Source organism: Siniperca chuatsi, linkage group LG4 (genome assembly GCF_020085105.1).
Source record: "Siniperca chuatsi isolate FFG_IHB_CAS linkage group LG4, ASM2008510v1, whole genome shotgun sequence".
Taxonomy (NCBI): Eukaryota; Metazoa; Chordata; class Actinopteri; order Centrarchiformes; family Sinipercidae; genus Siniperca; species Siniperca chuatsi.
In genome coordinates, this window is record NC_058045.1 from 23,074,595 (window position 1) to 23,099,601 (window position 25,007).

The following is a 25,007-nucleotide window of genomic DNA, read 5'->3' on the forward strand; positions in this document are numbered from 1 at the left end:
TTACTGAATAGAAAAGATCCTTGTACAAGATGCTTTTGATCCTCCAATTCTTTAATAAACGCCAAACTAAGAAATAGATTTTCTCCAATTGTTCTTCAACAAATAAACGAACGTGCTCACAAATTTGGTGACCCCGATCGGGATCCCTTAAAGAAAAGGTAAGCAGAAACCTGTTGTTAACAACCAAATTCTGCGCATTGACTATTACCAAATCAAAGTAAGTGAGGAGAAGGTAAGGAAATTACAGTCTAAATCATATAATATAAATAACTACATTGAACAAACAATAAGTGACTTGTGAATTGGAGAATCAAAAGCTAAAGCCAAAATAGGATTAGAGTCCCTAAGGGTTGGAGTCCAAAGTACTAAAAAATAGGCTTAGAGTCCCTAAGAAACAGGGTTAGAGTCCCTGAGGGAGTCCCGTGAATTTTATCACAAAGCACCAAAAATAGTGTTAGAGTCCCTAAGAGTGAGTGAGAGACATTAATGCTTAAGCTTGCTGACTGTGGTTTACTGAATAGAAAAGATCCTTGTACAAGATGCTTTTGATCCTCCAATGCTTTAAAAAACACCAAACTAAGAAATAGATTTTATCCAATTGTTCTTCCACAAATAAACGAACATGCTGACAGTTTACACATTCAGGTGATTCCCAAATAAGCTAACCATCACGATTCAGTGCAGTCTGCAAGCACCAGACAGCAGCTTGTCAACAGCTAACCACAAGCTAGCTACAATTCTTTCACTGTCTGCAGGCAGAAAATGAATAAAATTAAGCGTGGTTCTTGAAACAGTGAGAGCAGAGAGCACAGCTTATTGACAGTTTTATTGATCACTGAGATAGCATTGACTTGGAATGAAGTTGATTCAATGTAAAAAAAATTAGTTTCGATGTAGTAAGCGACTTTTGCCATTTTGCTGTAGCTTAGTTTGCCACATTTCTCTGGGAGGTAGCTTCAGTGTAGTGAAGCTTCATTTAATGTAGAGTAACTGGCAGCTTAGCTCACTACAATTTCCAAGTAGCTTGCCCAACACTGGTTTATCATTAATATGTATTAGTCTATAATACAGAAACAACCTCATTTCCAACCAAGGCAAGGCAGGTCAGATCTATCACACACGAAGATATTAAGATGTTTTAGGGAGTTTAGAGTGTCCCGCTGAAGACATCAGGGAACATGGTCAGACAGACGCAGAGAGTTCAATCCTGCCAGCTACAGCTAGAGTACATAACATAACTGCAATTACTGCCACTGTACAGTGACACATATAGGTCATTAGTACAACAGGATGTATGATTTGGTTATAGATCTAGATTATGAAATATATCTGGTAACTAGAATTTGCTCTAATTTTTTTAGGTTTGGCAGAGTATTAATTTAATATGTTTAAATGTACTGTACTCCCTGGAGAGAGAGAGAGAAAGAGACACAGAGAGAGAGAGAGGTCATATTAGATAGAAATTATCCTGACCATTCAAATGAATGAAAAAAAACATGAATGTCGCATAGCATTTTGTATGACGTCATTAAATAGACTGACTATTGGATGGGTTGTCAGGAATTAATGTTCCCCTCATTTTGAAGTGTAATAATGTTGGTGATCCCTTCACTTTTCATTTAGCACCATTATTGGGTCAAAACATTTTAAAACTAAAAACCTGTTTCCCATCAGTGTCAGGTGTAATTTGTGTTTAGTGCTAATTGGCAAATGTTAGCATGCTAATATGCTAAACTAAGATGGTGAATATGATAAATATTATACCTGCTAAACATCAGCATGTTATCATTGTCAGTGTGAACATGTCAGCATGCTGACGTTAGCATTTAGCTCAAAGCAATGATGTGCTTTACAGACAAATCCAAGTTGTAGGCAGAAGCTTAGACAAGCCACCATTACTGCGGTGGCACCTCACATGTAAACCCACATATAACACTGTAATGTATATAAAGGATTTCACCTTTTAAGCTCCGTTGTCAAATAATTTGTCCAGGAAATTCTGTAAGGGCAGTCATCAAATGCCATTAAAATAAAGATTTTTCAACAAAATTAAGTCCAGTTTTAACAGAGGGCTAGACGCTTTGTGCTGTTATCAGCTGTTCCAACAACAAACTGAAACTTAAGAAATAAGGGAAAGTAAAAGCCACAAGCCTCTGCTCCATGAAATCAACATCATATCATGTGGCTTTTCCGACAAGGGAATGACCAGGGACAGCTAAAGACCGAGAGTCGCCAATTAAGCCCATTGAATTGAATTGAATTGAGTCCTGCCTACACGGGGTCAATAGTGAGCTGCTACCCTGCATATCTCTTGTTAGCTTGGTACTCTCTTACATGCCCTGGCCGAAATTCCACTTTTTCAGATCATTTGTTTCTGATTTTTATTAGATGATGCATTTCATCATGGAGCCTTATGATTTAAATCATAACCTAGCAAGTAATTCCTGCTGGGTTTAATTTGTTACTTGGAGGGGGCGACTGTTGACCGTGATTAGCCCAAACATCAGTGCTTTTAATGTCAGTGTAAATGTGTTCAGTTGCACTCTGCCACCGCAGTAATGGCGGCGCTGCTTGAAGAAGCAACACATAAATCAGCACCCTGATTCATCTACAGAGCTGCTAACATGTTGCTCTGAGGGTCTAAGGGTAGAGGGTGTCATATACAGTACAGATTGTATAGCATTTTGAGGTAAATTTGTGATTTTGGACAATATTTTTAAAATTGACTTGATTTGACTCGGTGATCTATATTTGTTTGCTGAACAAGTGTGCCACTGAATAGATGCGGTGAAGGCATCCCTGACATGCTTTATTTACATGTGCACTTCATCAAAGTTAAAGACTTCTCCAGCGCTAAATCTAAAGCCTATAAAGTCAGCATTATTTTAAGACACTTTCTGGTCAGTTTGTCTTTGTGTCTTGTGCATGTGTGCATTTGTGTGTGTGTGTGTGTGTATGTGCATGTGCGTGTGTATGTCCATACCTTCCTCTTGATGTGTTCCAGCATGTGCTCGTGTCCTTGGAGGAAGTATAGATGTTGGAACTCTGTATCGTCTCTCTCAGGCTTCACCAGACCACTCTGCTCAATGTTCACCACCTTACGGAAACCATCTAGACACACATATATAAGAGCCAACACAGACACAAATATAAATACATAGTGTAATTGAGGGAAGAGAAGAGAAGAGAAGAGAGTACTCACACATGTTGAGCTGTCGAACGAAGCTCGCCATATTGTTGTGTTTAAAGTACTTTGGCAGAACTTCCTTGGCAAAGCGTCCCTGGTCAAACACATGGAAACTAGTCCCAGTCTGAAATAGAGAATAGTCAGGAATGTAGAGTTAGTTAACAGCATCTCTGATCATATCTCATACAATGTAGAGAGAGGGAACATTTACAGTAAAGACAGACAAGACAGAGCCTGTAAATGATGGATGCAATCAAAGTATTTTTCTATTCAGTCCATTCTAATGATAGATTTTACATTTATCATCAACATAACTTGTCTGGTTAGTCATTACTTCTTTCTACCATTGCTCAGTGTGACTGAAAATAAACTTTTAGATGCCAAAACTTCTCAGTGAATGATGTTTTGTGTTATCAGAAATACTGGCCCGGAAAACATCAAAAGGAATCAGCATTCATTATGTATTTTAATTACAGCACTGGAAAATGAAAAAGATGTTAAAATTGAAATCTGTAACTTGTCAGAAGTAGCTGAGTTGTTGTAGAAAACTGTGTGGAAACTTGATGTTAATTTGAATCTGATTTTGAAAAGTCATGGAAGAAGTGCCAGCTTGCAAAGTGTGGCCACTGGTTGCCACACACATAAAGTACTCCGCTTCTAGTGACGACCTTTGCAGTGATAAGGAACTTAAAACGAAACTTGCAAAAGAGTAGCAGCTCTGTCCGACTTCTCCGAAAAAATGATGGAGTTGGGAGCATGTTCCAAAAAGTTCCAAAAGGCAAGAGAAGACTTTAAAATTAGTCCAAACTAAGAAACGCATGCGTTCTGAAGACATGACAACTGTTGAATTTAACACTTTACTGGATTATTTGAGCACGGTCAGCCAGTAATTACAATATTTCTGACAGCATTTGAAGGCTGTTGATGGTGAAGGTGAGACAGTCCAGAAGAACAGAAGTGAAGAAAATATTTTTGACATGCACACTAAATCAGCTTGTAATGAGTATGATTATGTTTGTGTATTTAAATGTCATATGGGTTCAGACAACTGGATAAGCCCTTATTTTGGTTTTAAAAACCCGAGCATGCTACTCTAGCTGGATTATACCAGGTTTATGGTCACTTTTGTTGTGACTCATGTTATGCGGTGGTGAAGCAGGTAAACAAACAAAATTTAACTATGAATTGCTAAGGTGACAGTAAAAGTGAAAGTCTGACCCTGTTAAAATGGAGAATAATTTGATCCTAATTCGTCCGGCCTCTCCTCCAGTTTGCACCACGCTGTGCTTGATTGCATTTCTGCCTCTGATCACAAAAACTGCCATATTATAATCACATGAACAGGGATATATATTAACCAGGTCACTCTGTATTTCATGTAAACATCATATCCCAAACAGACTCATAACTCAAAAACAGTTCATAGGGAAATTCAGTCAAGGGAGTCAGAGAAAATATAGCACTTTTGAATCCAAAGCGTGGCTGTAGAACACTTTTTTTGCAGATTACAGATTCTTCTGCTTGAGCTGTTTGAAGTCATTTCATGGTCATTTATGTCATAATGTCATTTATACAAAAGAACACTTTTGTAGCCATTTAATTTGTTAATCAACACTAAGTGTACAGTGATATACACTGATGTGATAATGTTCTACATCACTGTCGTAAACACGACTCACTACCTGTTACTAGATGGATACTTACTGTATGTGAAATAATGTTACCTTCATGATGAAAGGAGTTTTGTAAGGAGATATATTTTCCCCAGAGTGCAGGATCATCAGCAGCCAAATTCAGCTCAGTCAGCCAATCAAACTCACTCTCTCTCTCTCTCTCTCTCTCTCTCTCTCTCTCTCTCTCTCTCTCTCTCTCTCTCTCTCTCTCTCTCTCTCACTGTGAGTGATGAGTCATGCTCTCTCTCCCAATGTTACAGTCTTACTACGCAACTGCAGTAGCTCTGTTTCACTCTGAATAACAGTCTGGTGTATATTGTTATATTGTGTATTTACAATACTTTACATCAGGAGTTAGCTAAACCCATCTGCACAACAGGTGTGAAATTTAAAAAGTTTAGACAATTCTAATAAGACGCTGCTGTTGTAGTGATGCTCACTTGCCTACTGATAGTCTGACAAAGCAACAGCTGATGCTGCACACTGACTATAGATGTCATGGGACTGGACAGCATCTGTCTGTGTGTTTGTCTCCCTTTGAAGAAGAACAGAGAAGCTGTCCTCTTCCTGTTTATCACTGAAGCCTAGTCTTTGTGTCACACATCGGTCCTGCATCACTCATTCCCTAGGACAAACAGAGATAAACACGTAGAAAGCCATATATGGTCTCTGTTTTCTATCATCTAGACAGTGCTATCAAAATTAGATATTTGTGTTCATTAAAAAAGAATTAAACGATGATTAAGTACTTCCTATTTGCTCACAGAATTTAAAATCTAACCTCTTATCCTGAGTCAAAGGTCAAGTAAAGTGCTAATGGTAGCATGTTGTAAAAGTGTGGTCATCAGAATGCACTTTTAACACCAAAGAAAGCATGCTGCTTTGGCAGAGGATACACACTAATTAAACAGATCTCTCACTTAAATGCAGGCTCACAACCTGAGAAACAGTGAGTTTTATATATGTAATTATATTCATTCTGATGGCTCATTACTGTAAAACACTGTGAGATGTCACAAATAAATGGTTAATCAAACAATAATATAACTATTTATAAAACCTATGAACTCTTCATAAGTACACTTTGTTGTAAAGCGGTACTGTGAATCTCTTTTACATTCTTCTTACACAGAATGCATCAGACAGCCTTGATATAGGAGTTTCGATACAACCAGTTCAAAGGACCACTCTAAAGGAGGTTTTAAGAAAAAAAAAAAGGATTTTACATAATCACAATCTTTTTAGGACCTATTATAAATATATAATTGTCTAGCTGGGGCCCCTTGTCACATCTCAGGTGTCAGCAGTTCCACAAAAGAATGATGATGAACTAAATAAGTGTTCAAGGCCCCAAAAGGTGAAACTCTCCAATATTTAAAAACAAAACACCTTTATCAGCTACATCAGTAACAATATAATAATGTAATATACTGTAGGCTACATGTGTAATAATATAGGTTGCACTTTATTTTATGTACACTAATAAGACGTAATAAGCCGTACTTTGTATCAAATTAGACTGAAACTAGAAATAATATGTTCTTTATTAGACAGTAAAGAACATAGTTATACCCTAATTAGACACCATACACCTAAATTATGCTGTAATGAAACCGCATATAATGCTGTATTAGACCCCAAATATATTATACTTAGACACTATTATGCCAAATTATACTCTAATTAGAAACCAAATAGGAGATCCCAATACCCAATTAGACACCATTTTACAAGATCATAGTCTAAATAAATCAAATAGGCCTAAAATACCATATCAGATCCAAAATATGCTACAGTTAGACGCTATTCTACCCTTACTACCAAATTATGCTATATTAGACACCACATTTAATGCTGCCAACATGGGCCTATGATTGCTTAACTAGACAACACAGGCTAAAATTAGACAAATTGGCAACACACAAACAATCAATCAATGAGTACATTTGTGTGTTTATTTAACCCATGTACTAATATGCAAATCTGTGCATAAATGATCCATGTTCGTCTAGTAATACTATTTAGGCTACTATTAACTAGAGATCTGGTAACGATGTCCCGTCGTCACACCAATACAGTTTAATGTGTGGTTAGGGTTAGATATATGATTTCACTTTAGTTCACGGTACAGTTCTGTTGTAATGTGTCACATATTAGCCTTTAAGAAGGTCTGAGAAGGTCTAACAGTGGGAAGTAAAGATGCATTGTCCTCGCAGCTTCCATAATGTTACTGGGGTTAGAGAGTGACACGGCATTAAATGGTCTGATGTCTTAACTGGTATGGTATGTTTTGTCTGACTATTATAAAGGCTATATCCAATATAATTAAATCCGTCTAATTACAGCCTGTGTTGTCTAATTAAGCTATCATAGGCCCATGTTGGCAGCATTAAATGTGGTGTCTAATATAGCATAATTTGGTAGTAAGGGTAGAATAGCATCTAACTGTAGCATATTTTGGATCTGATATGGTATTATATTTGTATTTAACTGTGTTCTTTACTGTAATGAAGAACACATTATTTCTAGTTTCTGTCTAATTTGATACAAAGTACGGTTTATTACGTCTTATTAGTGTACATAAAATAAAGTGTGACAATAGCTATAAGTCACAGGGGCCATTTTTCTGTGGAACGAGTACTTTTTATACTTCAAGTACATTTAGCTCATAATACTTCTGTGATTTCACTTAAGGATTTTGACTGCAGGACTTTTACTTGTAATGGAGTATTTCTACATTATAGTTTTGGTACTGTTACTTTCATTTTTACTGATGGTATTGGTGCTCAAACATAGGCAAAGTGGATGGACACTGTCTCACAAATGTCGAACGTCTTATGTGAAGAGGGAAACCATATTATCATCACTATCTCTATCTGCTGTTTCCACCAGACGCAAATTCAGAAAATGTGCTGCAGAATTATTTCCTGGGTGTATAGGCTACGTACAGGCTATGTATATATTGTTATATTTTACTTATTTTATTTAATATGAATTTAATTATCTGTTATGTTCTATGTGTGTAGCATGAAGGGACTACAAACTTTCATTTCATTATACAACCTTGTGTTGTAAAATGATATACAAATTACCTTGCACCTTGGTAGTGCTTTACTTTTTCTCTGGGGCCATTCCACTTCACGAGTTGTTAGCAAGCTAAACAGATATGGAAGTAGCAGTTTTGTTAGTGAGGCTATCTAAGTATCCATTAGCTAGGCTAGTTAGCAAGCTAGGGAAGCACAGAAACAAGCCTTGATAGCAACTCCAAGTACGGAGCTAGCTCACCTCCATTCGGGCAGTTAAATTGCTAGCTCAATATGTATTGACTCATGTTTTATTAATCTTATTTGTTCAAGTTTATTATCCTGATGAAGTTTACTGTTTGTTTAAACGTATTTTCTGATCAGCGCTGTGAATAATGTGTGTCATTCTCATTAAAGATTTTCAAAATTTAGACTTATTTTTGACTTGTGCAAAACAGTAAAATTTGCTGATCATTTTATCAAAATGGACTGTTCCTAAACAAAGAACAGCATATAGATGATGAACACTAGTATTACAGTGTGTTCACTGAGGAAGATGATGGTGGTTTGGAGGACATAGTTCTTACGTTGTACTCTTTTTGTTTTTTTGTAAGCTGAAATTACTTTTGATGAATGTGGCCAGTACACTAAAACACACTGGTGGAAATGTAATGCCACAGCCAATTACATTCCTCACAGAGTTACTACAGCATCATGTACAGTATGTCCTGAGGACGGACTCACAGCACTCCAGCAGATGAGGTGGTTGGTATCTGGATCCTCCACCAGGGTCCACAACTTGGTGAGAAAGGCTGGAACATTGCTGGCATAGCTGCCATCTACACCCATGGCACCTGGAGACTCCTGCATACTGACACCTGTCCACTGCCAAGACAGCTCACTAAAGGAAACTAAATGTGTGTGTAGACGGTGTGTGTATATGTGTGTGTGCGTATGTATGTACAGACTACCAGACTAGTCCATGTTTGAGAAACTCCACTTCTGATGATCCGTTACTGATAATCCCAAGTTTGTCTCAGTCTCTTCGATTCCATTTCAATCAGTCAAACTGTCTCTGTAAGTCCTTGTTGACACAATCTCACCTTGTCTCTGATTTTCACTTTCTATATCCACATTTAATCTATCTTTGTGGCTCTTTCAGTTTCTGTCTCTGTCCTCCCTGCCACAGCAGTCATCCAACTCAGTGTCATCACAGAGGGTCCACGTCAGCACACACCCATACGCCCCCCCCCCTCCCCCGGCCCCTCCCCCCGGCCTCCCACTGACAATCAATAGACCACCCAGTAAAACAATACAGCATCCACACAAAAGCGTCAATAATACATCACTGTCCAACCATCCAAAAAGCTACTGGTTAAACTGAATTGTGCAGGGTTCAGTGTACCTCTATGGCAGGTAGAAAAGAAGACAGGTCCCTTGTTATTTCTGAGAATTATCGCAAACGTCTTGATGTTGTTAAGAAGTGGACGTACTGTACTGTTTGTGCAGTAACACCACAACAACTATGCTGACCTAATTGTTTAACTTTTAACTAACTGATTTAATCACAAACAGAGACGTTCTAGTGTCTGGCAATGTAGGTTTATGGGAGGGGACATAACAGGGTAAGTGAATCCATGACTGTCAGTCTGCCCAACACTTTGGTCAGTGGTGGAAGAAGTATTCAGATCATTTACTCAAGTAAAAGTATTAATACACAGTAGAAAAATACTCAATTACAAGTAAAAGTCCTAATACTAATAAATATACTTAAAGTATTAAATGTAAAAATACTCTTATCATAATAGTCCCCACAGAACGAATCCTGGTGATTTTGGTGACTCCATGACCGTTCCTTTACTGCCACCATCAGGTCAAAATTTCCACTTGTACACAAGTTATATCAAAATCTAAGGGCAGATTTACACTGAATTTATTAGACAAATTAATGCTCCCCAGACAATGAACATTTTCCATTGTGGACACTCCATCCTACACATGATGTTGCACAACTTTGTTAATTTGATGAAAAATGTACATAATTTTAGAACTTAAATTTTACACTGGTAACAAGGGAACACTGAGTAATAAGTTTTATGATAATCACTACATCAGTCTGATTGTAAGTGAAAAATAGAAAATCTTTGGATTCAGAGTTTATAGTTTCATCTGATAAAATATAATGCTATGATTTACAAACTGTAAACTACATTATGACTACAATTAGCAGCTTTGTTCAATAAAGATCACAATGTAGTTTATAGAAATTCTTGTCTTTCCTCTGTGATGCTTAAAGCTGCATTAATCCATTTTTTTGGGCCACTTGAGGGTGGCAGAAACAATTTGTAAACACTGATATACAACTTTTAAGTTGATATGGCAAACTTGTTAGCATGCAGCTAGTTATTTACACATCCAGCGGATACAGACCAACATTATCATTAATTCAGAGTTGTGTTTCTGGCCACCTGATGAATCCAATATTCACTGTCTTTTAGCTCCGTTTTTGGCCTCTAACAACTCCTAATGGAAATATCTGGCTTTTTAGCAGCTAAATGCTCTACTGTGTTGAGCAGCTAGTCGCTAACTTTGGATATTTGCCATTTGGTGCTGAGCAGCTAGTGTACAGTGGGTTTTTAAGAGTTTTTTTACTGAAAACAGCTGCCTGGCAAAAAACAATACTATGAGAGCAGTGAGAGTGAACCAAAATACTAAAGATGCGGGCTGGACAGCTAAACAATGAGCTGAAACCCATTATAAAGCTACATAAAGCAGCGGGGAGCTGCAGATTCAGGTGACAATTCTCTATAGGTTAATCACAAAGAACAACCCCTTTCACATTGTTTTTACATTGTCATTTGATACATTGTTATTACAAAAATATTGATTACAGCCACTTGGGGCAGAACTCCACAGCAAGCTGAACATCACACACACATGATAAACCTGCTATAGCTTAAATGCAAACAAACAGTTGCCTCTTTACAAATCCAGCAGACATGGAGCAACATTAGAATTCATTAGCATTCAAATTGAAATATTCACTTTCTTCTAGTTGTGCTTTGGTCTCCTGCAACTATATTTTAACTTTGTCTATACTGTGTGTTCAAACAGAACTTGGAAAATCAGGTTTTAAACACTATGCTACTCACAAAGATGAGTTACAAAAATATCTAATTTCTTTTGATGATTTTAAAATATTAGACTAAAGCAAGTTTTTCTAAATGTGTAAATACTGTTCTGATTATGTAAATTGAGTGTTTGTGCGAATTTCTGTTTTTTTGTCCATGTTCATACTGTATATGTTCTCTTGTGCACAGGTCTCTCTAAAAAAGGAGATTTCGGTCTCAATGAGACAACCTGTTTAAATAAAGGATTTAGCTATAGCTATAGGAATAGCTGGAAACTAGGTTGACGAGAGTTGTTGTGTGCTGTAAAACCAAAACAACAAGCTGAAAGACACAATAAAGCGCTGTAGAGGTAAGGGAAACTGCAGAGTTTGTGAAAATTATCCATGGGTTCGTCACTACAAGTAAACCCTTTCACATACACATAGTCATTTGATCCATTGTTCATATAACAATATTGATTAGTGCAGCTTTAACCAAAAGTGGTTTTATGTTGAAAAGTTGAATTTTGTTCAATGTTTCAGTAAGCCAATTACAGTATTAGGATGACCTCTGTCTTGGAATAGTTTTTCTGAGTTGGATCTTCATGCAATAAGGTTTGGGGGTCTGGGTTATCCCAAAAACAAGAGTGTAGTCTGGCTCCCCTGCATCCTCAGGCCAGACGAACTTAAACCTCCTCAGCAGAGTCACCACAATGAGGAAGAGCTCCATACGAGCCAGACCCTCTCCAAGACACATACGAGGACCTGCAGGTTAAAATACCAACATTTTTTAATGTTTACCTAATTACCTAATGATATTTCCTCAATCAAACCTTCCAATCAATCTGTCAGTCTATCTATGAATGTAATAATCATTTTCACTCACCTGTAGAAAAAGGCATGAAGGCCTCTGGCTTCACAAACTCTCCCTTCTCATTGAGGAAGTTTTCAGGGTTGAATTCATGGGGGGTTTTCCACTGTCCCTCCTCATTCAGTACTGACGACAGGTTGGGGATGATAATGGTTCCCTGAAGTACAAACAACAAAGAAGAAAAAAGGTCTATTAAAATGACTACTATGACTCTCACCACTGTGGATCCTCTTTCCCATGCTTTTACACTGAGTCGCATTTAATCAGAAACCCGTAGGTTCAATCTGGATGCCAAAAATATGTTTTAATGCTAACAAAAAATGTTAAAAGATACATTCACAATTCACACATCAATACTCACAACTTTCTAACTACACAGAAAGGTATGAAACAATCTTTGATACTCTACAACTAAAACCATAAGAATTACAGAATGACACCGAATTCTTCTGACATTTTTTATGTGACATGATTTTAAGTCTAAACTATTACTAATTTACAACAGCAAATCTGTTTTGGATGAAATGTAATGCTGCCCAGATGTTTTTTTTATCAAAATGAATAATAATAAATGTATCAGTAAAATGTAAAAGGCACATAAACCATGGAGAAATGAGCATTTTCATACAAATCATTTAACATCTTAAACTCTTGATTAAATTTAGCATATTGCGGTTCATTGAAGCTGTATGATGCTTAAATTGAGTGATATATTCAAACCCAAGATGTTATGTTTTTAATGGCTACAAAGCTACATTGTAAATAGTCTAAATATCTATTTGAATAATTTTATACACATGGATGTCCACCTGATTATAATATTAAGTTCTGTGGGTTTGAAAAGTGCTTCATAGAACCACATTGTAAAGATGGTTGTAAAGACTGGAAATTTTAGCATAATTTCTCTCACTCAAGTTTCTTGGACACACAATTCTAAAGTAAATTTGGCCTGTAAGTGCTCAGAGGGATATTCCTATGATAAGCCTTTTCTATATATTTTTTTAATTCTTTTGGATTTGTTGGGTCTCTGTAAATAATATTATAAAGAGTACGGTCTAGACCTGCTCTATAGGAAAAGTGCTATGAGATAACTTGTGTTATGAATTGGTGCTATGTAAATAAAATTAATTTGAATTCTGACACCAATTATATTTTCTTCTTACCCTGGGTATGGAGTATCCCATTAACTCTGTGTCTTTAGTGGTGCAGTGGAAAATACTAAGAGGAACAGTGTCAGCCATCCTCTGGATCTCATGAATGACAGCCTGCATGACAGAGACAGCTGTTAAAGCATCACACTACATCTCAGATATTTTAGATAACTGAGATTTTACACTTCACAGCATTTTGAAAAAACAAAAATCAGATACAAAATAGGATGTGTGAACATGAATATGATCCAATAATCCTTGTACCTGCACATAGGGCATCTGGTGTCTGTGTTCAAAAGTGGCTTGATCCTTCCCATCCAGAACTTTGTCTATTTCCTGCTGACAGCACTCTGAGGAATACAGAGAGAAAGACAGCATGGACAGTGGGAGACAAAAAGTGAGACAGTTAACAGAAAGAGAGAACAATGCAAGTGTATGAGCTACATGACAGCCTGAACTGTGTAAGCTGATTCAAAAGGAAACTGTTTCAAACTGTTTGTAGAGATAGTAAATGACATGCAGGTGTGTTGTCCATGTGACAAAAATAAAGTGAGACAAATATGTTTAAAAAGATCTTTTGTCCATGGATAAGCATCAGTTTGCCATGTCATTGTCTCAGACTGAACCCCTGAAAAAGAGGAATAGTCATACGATAAACATGAGTCTACTGCCACGCAAGCTTCTCTTTGATGCTGTACTGAGCTTTGAACTAAATGCTAATGTCAGCATGCTAACATGCTCACACTGACACTGCTAACATGCTGATGGTTAGCAGGTGTAATGTTTATTGTTGTTCTCCATGTTAATTTAGCATGCTAACATTTGCTAATTAGTACAAAGTACAGCTGAGGCTGATGGAAATGTCATTTGTTTTTCAGTTATTTGGTCATAAGCCAAAGTAAAAGAGTAAATTCAAACTTTGACCTGATGATGGCCCTACATCAAAAGTCAGAGGATCACCAAAGCGATTACAATTCATTGTCTGGTGACCATGACTGTGTGTACCAAATTTCATGGCAGTTCATTCAATAATTGTCAAGATATTTAACTGAAAACCACAAATGTCAACCTCATGGTCAGGGGATCATCAAAGTCATTAGGATACATCACCTGGGAACTACGAATGTCAAAACAAAATACAATACAAAATTTCATGTCAATCCATATAACAGCTCTTGAGATATTTCAGTCAGACTGGCTGACATTGCCATCCCTAGAGCCTCTAGCATGGCTAAATAAAGTAGAGACTGACAGATACATATAGGCTACCCTGTATCTGTGGATAGTTCATTAGGTAGAGGAAGGCAGTGAGCAGGGTGTTGGCAGTTGTGTCAGTCCCAGCAAAGTGAAGATCCAAAATAAATGCACAAAGCTGGTCTTCAGAAAATGACGAGCCATCATCTCCTCTCTTTGCAAGCAGACAAGAGAGAGAAAGAGTGAGTAAATACTGTGCATTCTGTCACCGCCGCTGCAGCAAAAATGTTTTACCAATCAACATCATGCCAGTTCATAGGTTCATACCAGCTGCTCTGAACAGAATTCTTCTTGTTAACAAAAAGACACACACACACACCTTATCCAGTTCATCCAGGTAGCAGTCTATGAAATGCCGTGGTTTACCAGGAATTCGGGTCTTTTTGTTTTCAGCCAACACCTCCAAACGTCTTACATGTGCAATCTGGCAAGAAATAAACAGGTTTATCAAGTTTTAGAAACATTTAGTGCTGTGAGTGTATTTGTGTCTGTATCCTCCTCTCCCCTCTCTCCAGGTTCTGCTCTTCCCTCTCATTACTTGTGGATCACACCTGAGTCCACTTCCAGTCAGGAGTGGGAGCTTAAAAGCCTGGGGAGAACTGCTGATGATTGCCTGTGTGTGTGCGTGCTGTGACTCATGACAAGTGACTCGTGGACCGGCCTCTTCCAGTTTGAAGAAGCACATTTGTGTTGAACCTTGTATTTACTTATATTGTAAATTAAACATATTTTTGTCTTCATACAACTGTTTTCCTTTCCCTCCTTTTAAAAACCTGGGGTTATAAATTAATTTATTACTCCCGTCATCCCCTGGCCTTTCTGGGGATGTAACATAATTGGGGGCTCGTCCAGGATTAATTTTGAAAGGAGATCTGAAAATTGTTTCATTTATAGGCCGGAGTTCTCTCTCCGGAGAGAGTTGGAGCTGAAAAGGTTGGAGGCTGAAACGGCCATTAAAACGCACCAGTTAGTACTGCAGAAGGTCACTGTCGGTGCACGCTCTATTTCTGATTCCAGTGCATATTTCTGTGGTCCCCGCTTTTAGAGAGTGTGAGGTTGAGTCATATTTTAGTGCATATGAGCGTATTGCAGTTGCTTTGCATTGGCCGTGAGATGTGTGGGCATTTCTTTTGCATTGTAAGCTAGCTGGTAAGGCTCAGGAGGCTTGTTCATCCCTGTCTGTTGAAGACAGTGTTGTTTATGAAAAAGTAAAACGCACCATTTTGTGAGTGTATGAGCTGGCTCCAGAGGCATATAGACAGTGTTTTTGAAGCCTTACAAAAACAACAAGGGGTCCTACTTGACCGATGGTGTTCCTTGTGTAAGGCTGAAGACTTCTGATTGTGAGCTCATGCTGCTTAAAGAATTTAAGAACTGAGTGTACCATCATTACCTAAATGAGCAGAAGGTAACCACTCTGCAGCAGGCTGCTGGTGACATGCCAGTCACTTGTGCCACTTTGCCGGTGTCAGGTGCTAGAGATGAGAAACTGTGGGGGAGTTTTTGGTCACAAGCCTGGTCATCTGGTGGCTGACTGTCTAACACTGCAACGAAAGCAGCAAGCAGCAGTTCCAAACCGAAGGGTGTGGGGCTAATTAAAACTGTGTATCCCGGTGGTCAGTCTGTCACAAAAAAAAAGTGAGCCAGATGACTGCTTTAAATCTTTCATCTCTGATGGGTTTGTGTCTCTTACAGGGAAGGCTGAGGACCAGTGCCCGATCACGGTGCTGCGAGACACTGCTTGCTCGCAGTCCATCATTCTCTCCAGTGTCCTGCTCCTGGGTGCTGAATCTGCCTGTGATGTGAGCTGTGGTGAGAGGTATTGGAATGAGTTTAGTGCCCGCACCTCTTCATCGCATACATGTGCAGTCTTAGTTGATTACTGTTTTTTTCCTGTTAGCTGTCCGATCCTGTTTCCCTATTGACGGTATTGATTTCGTCATGGGAAATGAGATAGCTGGTGGTGACATTTTTCCTGTTCCTGAGGTTGTTGGTGTTCCCATTTCTGATACTGAGCTTGGTGACCTGGTCCAACATCATCCAGAGTGTTTCCAGTTAGTGTTCTGACCCCAGCTCAGGCCCATAAGCCAGCCCAGGATGATATTGACATGAGGCTCTCGTCAGCGCTCAGAAAGGTGAACAATCGTTAGCAAAAGGTTTTGCCGCAGCCGTTGAGAATCCTAGTATGTGTAATGAAAAGCAAAAGCAACAAATGTCGACAGCATGTGCTTGAGCTAGCACATGAGCACTTGTGGTCTGGTCATTTGGAGGTCACTAAAATGTACAACTGTGTCTTAAAACATTTCTTTTGGCCAGGTATGAAGGCAGATGTGGTGCGTTTCTGAAAAACCTGCCACACTTGCTGATTTGGTTGTGGGCAAACCAAATCAGCTAGTGCCTCCAGCCCCTTTGCACCCTATTCCCACTGTTGGTGAGCCCTTTGAGCATGTCATTGTTATTGTGTTGGTCCATTGCCCCAAATAAAGTCAGGTAGCTAGTTTCTGGTAATGGTTTCCACTGGGTTCCCTGAGGCATTTCCATTGTGGAAGATTACCACCCCAGCCATCACTAGCACTTTAATAAAGTTCTTTACCACTTTTGGGCTTCTGAAGGTTGTGCAGACCGAGTGGGGAACGAATTTTCTCTCCAAAACTTTAAACAGACTTTGCAGTCCTTGGGTGTCTCACTCTGTGTCCAGCACCTATCATCCAGAGTAACAGGGTGCACTTGAACGCTGGCACCAAACTCTGAAGTCAATGTTGCGTAAGTACTGTCAAGATACAGGGAAGAGCTGGGATGAAGGGGTACCTTTTGGTCTCTTTTCCATCCATAATGCTAAACAGGAGTCGCTTAGGTTCAGTCCTGCTGAACTTGTGTTTGGTCACAATGTGCATGGCCCTCTGAAGGTATTAAAGGAGCATTTTATGTCTAGTTCTTGTACAAAGACTAATGTGCTGGATTTTCCAGTCTCTCAGTGCAGGGAACAGTTGTATTGCGTGTTCTAGTTGGCAAGAGAAGCTCTCTCCTCTTCCCAGGGTGGTATGAAGGAGTGGTTTGACAGGAAAGTGATGGAGCGACAGGTGTTTCAGACTGGTGATAAAGTTTTAGTTCTTCTGCCAATGTCTGCTCTTTCTGCTTGTTTCTCCAGTCCCTATGTGGTGAAAAACAAGGTGTCTGACACAGATTATGTTGTACACACACCTGAGCAGCAAAGAAAAACACATTTGTGCCACATTAACATGTTGAAAGCCTATCATTTCTGAGAAGCTGTTCAGGGGAAGCAGGAAAAAACTCTGGAGACTGCTGCCCCAGAAGAGAGCTCTGCTTTCTTGGTTTGTGTGGGATCCCCTCTGATGATGGTTTGACTATGTGTGCTGACAGTTAGCAGTGTAGTAATTTGTCCAATTCCGAGTTTTTGACTAGCATTGCATCACAGCTGTCCTACCTGTCGGAACACGAGCGTGATGATATAATCAACTTGGTCGGTTCCTACCCCACTCTGTTTAGTGATGTGCAGTCATGTACTACCATGTTGCATCATGATATTGATTCTGCTGCTCGCATCAAACAGCATGCTTATCATTGTCCAGTAGGAAATAGAGAGATAATGAGGAACGAGGCTGAGTACCTGCTGGAAAATGGTTTAGCCCGGCCTAGTCATAGTCCCTGGAGCTCCCTGTGTTTACTGGCTCCTAAATCTCATGGCACTCCCTGTTTCTGTACAGATTTCAGTTAACGCAGTGACTACTAGTACTACTTTCCCTTGACTCGCATAGAGGACTGTATTGACAGCATTGGACCGGCTGTGGTTATCACAAAGTTTGACTTAAAGGATACTGGTAGGTTCCTTTGAGCCCCAGAGCTTCTAATGCCTCTGCGTTTGTAAACCTGGACCACTTTTTGCAGTATACAGTGATGGCGTTTGGTATGAGGAATGCACCTGCCACTTTCCAGTGCCTGATGCATATAGTACTTAAAGATCGCCTCACTGTAAGGTGTATCTCGTCGTGTACTCCAACACCTGGGAAAAACATATTTCCACTTTGACATTAGTGTTCTGGCAGCTTGCTGAGGCATTGCTGATGCTAAATCCTGCCAAGTGTGAGTTTGGGAAGGCTGTTGTCACTTACCTGGGAAAACAGGTAATTTAATGTTTTTTTGCCAGACTTTGAAATTAACACTTTACAAAACATACCTTGAACATCTTAAAGGCTCTCTGGAAGGGCAGTGGTAGGTTGCGCACTAGAGGAATAGAGTCATATATCTGTATGGGAGAGAGCCGTGTTACAGTTCTCAGTGGCAATTTGATAATAAATTAGTTGGTTTGCTAAATAACTATGTACCAATAATAAAAAGGTACAATGTACTGTAGTACTGAGATAATCTCCATATCCACTTCTTTTTGTTCTAACATGTATTGTTCACAAGCTAATCTAGATCATTTCAGATAAGAGATATAATGGTTCAGTATTCATCATCTATCTCACACTGCTTTTACTGAGCAACTTTACATATTCACTCTACATTTATAGTAGTGTTGCTATGTCATTGAGTGGTTTTGTTGTCAAAAATGTGACTCACCATACCCCAGCGCCCGTTGATTATTTTGGAAGTCTCATGAAAAAAGCCAACAAAAAACTTCATGAACTCATCCTCATAGTCGAACTGCCGAGCAAACAGAACTTGGCAGATGACGTTGCAGGCTGCACAGTGGAACAGCAGGTGTGGATTCATGGTCTTACCTGCAAAAACAACATGAACAACGATTCTTGGACATGACATTGACCAAAATAGTCACTAATTGTCTAAACCTCATATACTTAAATTTAAAAAAAGAGAAAAAAGATATAAGGAGAAAAAAACAAGATAAAGATATTGACTTCTGGGTTTCTGGTTTTCAGTACAGAGTTAAAAAGATCAATTTCTAGATCCTGATGTCCTGCGCAATATCAGTGTTTAGCTGTATAAACAAAGTGTGTTTAGCTGTGTCCTGTTTGTGAGCAAAATGGACATACCAACACTCTGCTCCAATAGCTTTATGATGTGATCTATCTCTCCCAGAATGCTCTGCTCCATGGACTGTTTCCCCAGAGCAAGGTTTCTCAGGGTCATCAGACCAAAGCGCCGTTGCTCTCTCCAGCCAGGGTTATAATCAGCTAGAATCACTCCGGGAGCATGAGCTACAGGAAGAAAAAGTGTATTCAGTTTCACTGTAAAAAACATTTATAAAAGCAAAATGCACTGAATGTTTCAGTGCAAGTTTAAATGTCCATATTATTATTAACAACTGCTTGAGCTGCCTTCTGACCCACCATCATCAACACATAACATTAATAATGACACTGAGATTAACAGCAATGCACTCTGCTGAGCAAGAAAATATGTTCAGCAGAGTGCATTGCTGTTAATCTCAGTGTCATTACTAATACTACCATCCAGTGGTGGAAAGTAACTAAGTACATTTGCTCAAGTACTGTACTTAAGTAAGTATGAAATATTAAATATCATACTTTATACTTCACTACATTTATTGACATGACAGATATAGTTATTAGTTACTTTTCAGATTAAGATTTTATGTAAAAAAACAACAACATATGATTAATTTGTAAAATACACTACATTGACTTGTTTTTGGCTTGTGACCCCTGACATAAAATCAGTGTCTAGTTGGGGCCCCTCATTTTAGGTTCTCAGTTCCTAAGATTGATTTCCTCTTTAAACTTGCAAAATGGTTTAATTTACTGTAAATAACCTACAAGGTAAAATTATTCAATATTTCACATAAAAGTAAAGATTCAGCCCAGAATCCAAATAATGAGTAGAACATTGTGTAGCAGAACTTAGTTTTTTCTTTGTTCCTACTGCATTAATGATCTCTCAACTGCTCAGATTTACTTGTGACCCTTTGAGGGTAAAATAATTAAAACTAGCTCCACCTGGGGCAGCTACAACAGTAAAATGCTGCTTACACATAGATGCATCAGTATTAACAATCTAACAGTGTCATATCGTATATATCAGTCACAGGGGGCATTCACTGCAGAACCAGTAATTTTAAGTTTTTTTAGTTAAGTATTATTTCTCTGTGAAAAGACAATGTACTGGTATAATATATTTGTTCTTGCTTTGCCAGTTTACTCAGTAACTAAGTGCTGTAGTTAAGACAATTTCGTACTTGAGTATTTCCACTTGATGCTACTTCAAACTTCTACTCCATACCTTTTAGAGGGAAATGTTGTGCATTTTACCCCACAATATTCTATTTAACAACTGTAGATTTTACATCAAAACTACCCAACAGCAGTAGGTAAAAATTAGTACAACCAGCTCCAACATTAAAATGCTGCTTACACATCAATGCATTAAGAATAATAAGATATACGTGTATGACACTGTGATGGGTGCCATTCTGCTTAAAAAGTACTTTTGATACTCAAGTAGTTTTCTGGTCATACTTATGTACTTTTACTTCAGTAAAATTATCAGTGCAAGACTTTGTAATGGAGTATTATTACACTGTGGTATTTATATTTTTACTCTGGTAAAGGATATAAATACTTCTGCCACCACTGGTTAATATGGTGAGTCACTATGAATTTGACTGTGCTTATTCTGAGACCCACAATAAAGTGTGTGTCAAAACTGATCAAGCATCAGAGTTTGGACACGATCACTGGGCATCAGGATAAGTGAGATTTGTGCAATTTGACTTTGTTGTCTTAAGGTGAACCATCTGCCCTCTGAAAACAAACATGCCCATTTCAGTTGAGCAATCATGTGATTAGAAAACAAGTCAAATCAAGCTACCAAAAGAGAAAAGAAAGACAGGAGCAAGAAAGAAAACAATCAGAGGGGAATCAGCTGTTTTGTGAACACAACTTCCTACCTGTGTGTCAGAATGGGTTAATATTGGTATGTAGATTTTTGTGCTACACCACTGAGTATAATAAATGACTATGTATGGACCCTGGTGACATCAGAGCAACAACTCACCAGAGAAATTAATCCCAAACAGCACAGGGTGACAGGACACCATACTTATCAGGAATGAATGAATGATGGCATCCAATGAAAGTCACTCTAGACAAAAAGCTAGAACTAGCTCTGTACCTTTCATTTGTACAACATGATTGACCATTAGGTCTTGTGGTCTGCCAGAGAAGTCAGCAGCTTTGTTGACCAGGGCCTCTTTCAAGGCCTGCAGCCCATTGATGATGACAGCAGGCCTGGAACCAATGAAAAGGCTGTAGACGTTACCATAGCGTTTGGCCAGCTGGGGACAAAGACATAGTAGATTACAATTACTAGGATTTATGAATTATGACCTTTATGCAGTGCAATCATCTGCCACTGTAATGATTCAAGTTGCTATTAGTAGGAGTAGTGGTAGCAGTTAAATGAGTGATATTACTTTAAGCACATATTGCTGCTACATCCACTTTGATAGATATTTCTCATCTAACAGAATGATCTGCCTCACTTTAAAGCACTTTTATTGCTCAATGCTGATAAATAATCCAGTATATGATGACAGAATAAGTCACCCCAGATGAATGTCTTGGGTCATTTTGGGTGACGGACTCAGCTCACCAGACAAGCCTGAGCATAGCATTTTCTGCCTCTGGTGTGAAACAAAGGCTATTAAATGATTTTGTATTAAGCAAAATCCATGATTTTCCCAATCCCTAGCTAAGAAGTAGAGAAACAGAGTTCAAGTCAGATACATACAGTGTGACACAGTAAAAAACAGAGATGCAAAAATAATGACCATTTTTGGATTAAAAGAGTGTCACTCTATAGAATTTTAAATAATCCATCAGTACATGAATTCAGTATCTTAGTAACATTATTTTACTTTACCCTCTCCAGATCTGCAATGGGGCTCTCCAGACTGAGCTGCAGCAAGTTCCCAAAGATGGGGATAGGTCGGGGGCCTGGAGGGAAATTTTTGGCTCTGTGGGTCTGAAAGAGGAACAGGAAGAGCAAAACAGCCACCAAGAGTAGAGCCACAGATGCACACATGATGAAATTGAGTCTTATGAATTTACACTCTCCTTTTCATTCTGGCTCTGCCATTATATTAGCTTTCCAAACCCACACAACCTTTGCACAGTCATGTGGCCTGCAGAGTTACGGCATAAGGTTATTTATGCGTTACCCACTGATTTGGCCCAAAGATCTGCCGCAGGAGATAAGAGTCTGGCCACCACAGTTATCACTGACACAACAACTAATAAAACAACTCAAATTTTAAAGACATGCTAAATGTTCCTCACTGGACATGCCTCAATCCTCAGTCTTGTCTGATGTGAGAAACTTTCCATGCTCCTAATGTTTGATTTACCTTCTGAAGAAGGTAAAGCACAGTGGAGAGGTCACATAATAATAATAATAGTAGCTTGGGAACACCTCAGAATGACTTAAACTTTTTCCAACATGTCTCTGGCCCAGTCATACATGGATTTGGTCTCTTTTGGTTTTTCAGTAAACTTACTTTGCACTCAAGATACCTGTGTCTCTGATCATAAATGCACTGTTTACTATAAAGAATAAACCAATTGGACCCAATTACTTTGATAAATCTTTTAGACATCATTTCATGTTCCAAAATGTAACTTTGATAAAACATATGAATTCTTTCAATTTTGAACTTGAAGACAAATCTCTGGTTCAGCTTTTGAAAAACAAAATGACTACAGAGACCTCAAATGCCCACAAAGAGACAAAACGACCACAGAGAGACAAAAAAATGACTACAAACAGACGCAAAACAACCACAGACAGATGCATCACGACTACAAATGACGCAGCTGCGTCCCTTCCACGCAGCAGCTGACCTTGGGCCTTTCAACTATCCTACAGAGCCCATGCAGGAGTCGTCCCTTGTTTTAAGTTGGACTCTAGTCTTTTAGCATGGATCATTGCTGAAAGAATTGCCCTTGATTGGCCAAAATGAGGATCTAAACTTCAGTCAGAGAAAGATGGATGCCTTTTCCTGTATCTTGTTCTAGAAATATATAAAATAGATGAATAACCTATTTTATATATATCTAGATATGTACATAAAACGGTTTTTATCAAAATCAACTTGAATGTTAAATCCATTATCCAGTGATGTCCACTTGAAGGAGCCATGAACTATCTGTCTTTAAGGGACAGTTCACCCCCAAATCAAAAATACATACATTTTTCCTCTTACTTGTAGTGCTGTTTATCCATCTAGATTGTTTTGGTGTGAGTTGTCTGGTTTTGGAGATATCAGCCGTAGAGATGTCTGCCTTTCTTGAATATAATGGGACTATATGGCACTCGGCTTGTGGGAGTGCCATATACTGGCAGTTTATTTCCCATTTACAGAGCCAGGGCAGTGTACAAACACCAGAGTTTTTTTCAGCGCACACACAGAACGGACAGCTAGCAGCCTGTGAGGAGATATTCGCTGAATTTGACAAAAGGACGTGTTTTGGATTAGAAATCGCATTCCCCCACCTTTAATGCAGTTAACCTTGACACCTGGTTGTTATTGCAGCTTTCTAGTAACACTTTTGTAACTTCAACATTTTGTGACTAACTTTACCACACTTATAATTTGTTTTACTATACATACTGCTTACTTTGTATACAGTCTATGGTTAAACCAGGATAACTTTACTTTTGTCTTTTTTAATGACTTTTTAATGAAAGAAAGCAGAAATAACAGAAAGAAGAAAATAATACACTTATTGCTAACTTTTATGGTTGGCTCAAAAATACAATACATACTGAGAAATGCAGCTTTAAAAATGTATTGTTTAAAATGTACTGAATTATGTTTATTAGGTACAGCTGTGCGATATAATGCACTCCACCAGATCAGCCCATAGTAAAACTACAGTACCTTTATGAAGTTTGTATGTTGTTGTTTTTTTCCCATCTGTTTTCTCCCTTTGTATGGTTTCCAATGACACTGTGACAGAGGTGTTGATTCCACTCTATGGTCATTTCTGAGAACATGGCCAGCTCTTTCAGGCTGCAGTTAAGACCTCTGTCATTGTCACCCCATCATGCAATTATATTGTATGTATTTATTTATTTTTGCCATTTTGTGTTTAATGTACAGTCTATCAACCAAAACAACAGACGTAATGGGAAGACTGATAAGATTATATTAATATTGCAGTTTATTTTTTTAACTCATAAATGCATATCATTAAAATACTATTGCGAGGAATGTTACACATGAGACTAAAAACATGACAATTTGACCAGAATGGCCTCCATCATATCAATTCCATATGAATCAATTACATATCAAAACATGTAATGGAATCAAGTCCTCCAAATTAAACAACAAAATACGTTGTTTGTCCACGCCACGTCTATTCATTGCAAAACCGGTTTGCAAATCACTGTTGAAAAATAATAATAATAGGTTTTTTGATTTATTTTTCAACTCTATGGTTAGTTTAGAGGAAGATCAAACTTTGGGTTAAAATAAGGTCTTTGTTAAGGGTAAGGGAAACATCGTGCTTTGGGTTAAAATTAATGTTTCGTTAAGGTTAGGGGACCTTTGTTGTCATGGTTACAGTAATAAAGACGTGGTTAAGGTTCGGGACAACAAAAAAACAAACACTGTTGACTGTGTATACACATTTTTCCTCTTACCTGTAGTGCTGTTTATCCATCTAGATTGTTTTGGTGTTGCCAAGTTTTGGAGATATCGCCATAGAGATGTCTGCATTTTTTTAATATAATGG

The 25,007-nt window shown here is 38.3% G+C and overlaps 2 protein-coding genes across 2 annotated transcripts in view; both read right to left on the reverse strand.

The window, feature by feature from the left end:
• Nucleotides 1-9,082, reverse strand: part of hsf4 (heat shock transcription factor 4) — a 30,041-nt gene extending 20,959 nt beyond the window's left edge. Inside the window, exons 1-3 of the mRNA XM_044194230.1 lie at nt 8,628-9,082; nt 3,203-3,311; nt 2,984-3,111 (exon numbers count right to left, since the gene is read on the reverse strand). Coding sequence (XP_044050165.1) covers nt 2,984-3,111; nt 3,203-3,311; nt 8,628-8,753 — 363 coding nt within the window. The 5' untranslated portion in view covers nt 8,754-9,082. The remainder of the gene's footprint in view (nt 1-2,983; nt 3,112-3,202; nt 3,312-8,627) is intronic.
• Nucleotides 9,083-9,781: 699 nt separating this feature from the next.
• LOC122874956 (cytochrome P450 2D15-like) lies at nt 9,782-22,597 on the reverse strand. Its single transcript, XM_044193553.1, has 11 exons — nt 22,132-22,597; nt 21,382-21,544; nt 19,284-19,448; nt 18,850-19,010; nt 18,464-18,532; nt 14,588-14,692; nt 14,284-14,422; nt 13,279-13,364; nt 13,027-13,128; nt 11,879-12,020; nt 9,782-11,757 (listed from the first exon to the last, which is right to left on the reverse strand). Exons 1-11 carry the CDS (start codon nt 22,291-22,293, stop codon nt 11,552-11,554), a joined length of 1,500 nt encoding a protein of 499 aa, XP_044049488.1. The 5' UTR covers nt 22,294-22,597; the 3' UTR covers nt 9,782-11,551.
• Between the last annotated feature and the right edge of the window lie 2,410 nt (nt 22,598-25,007).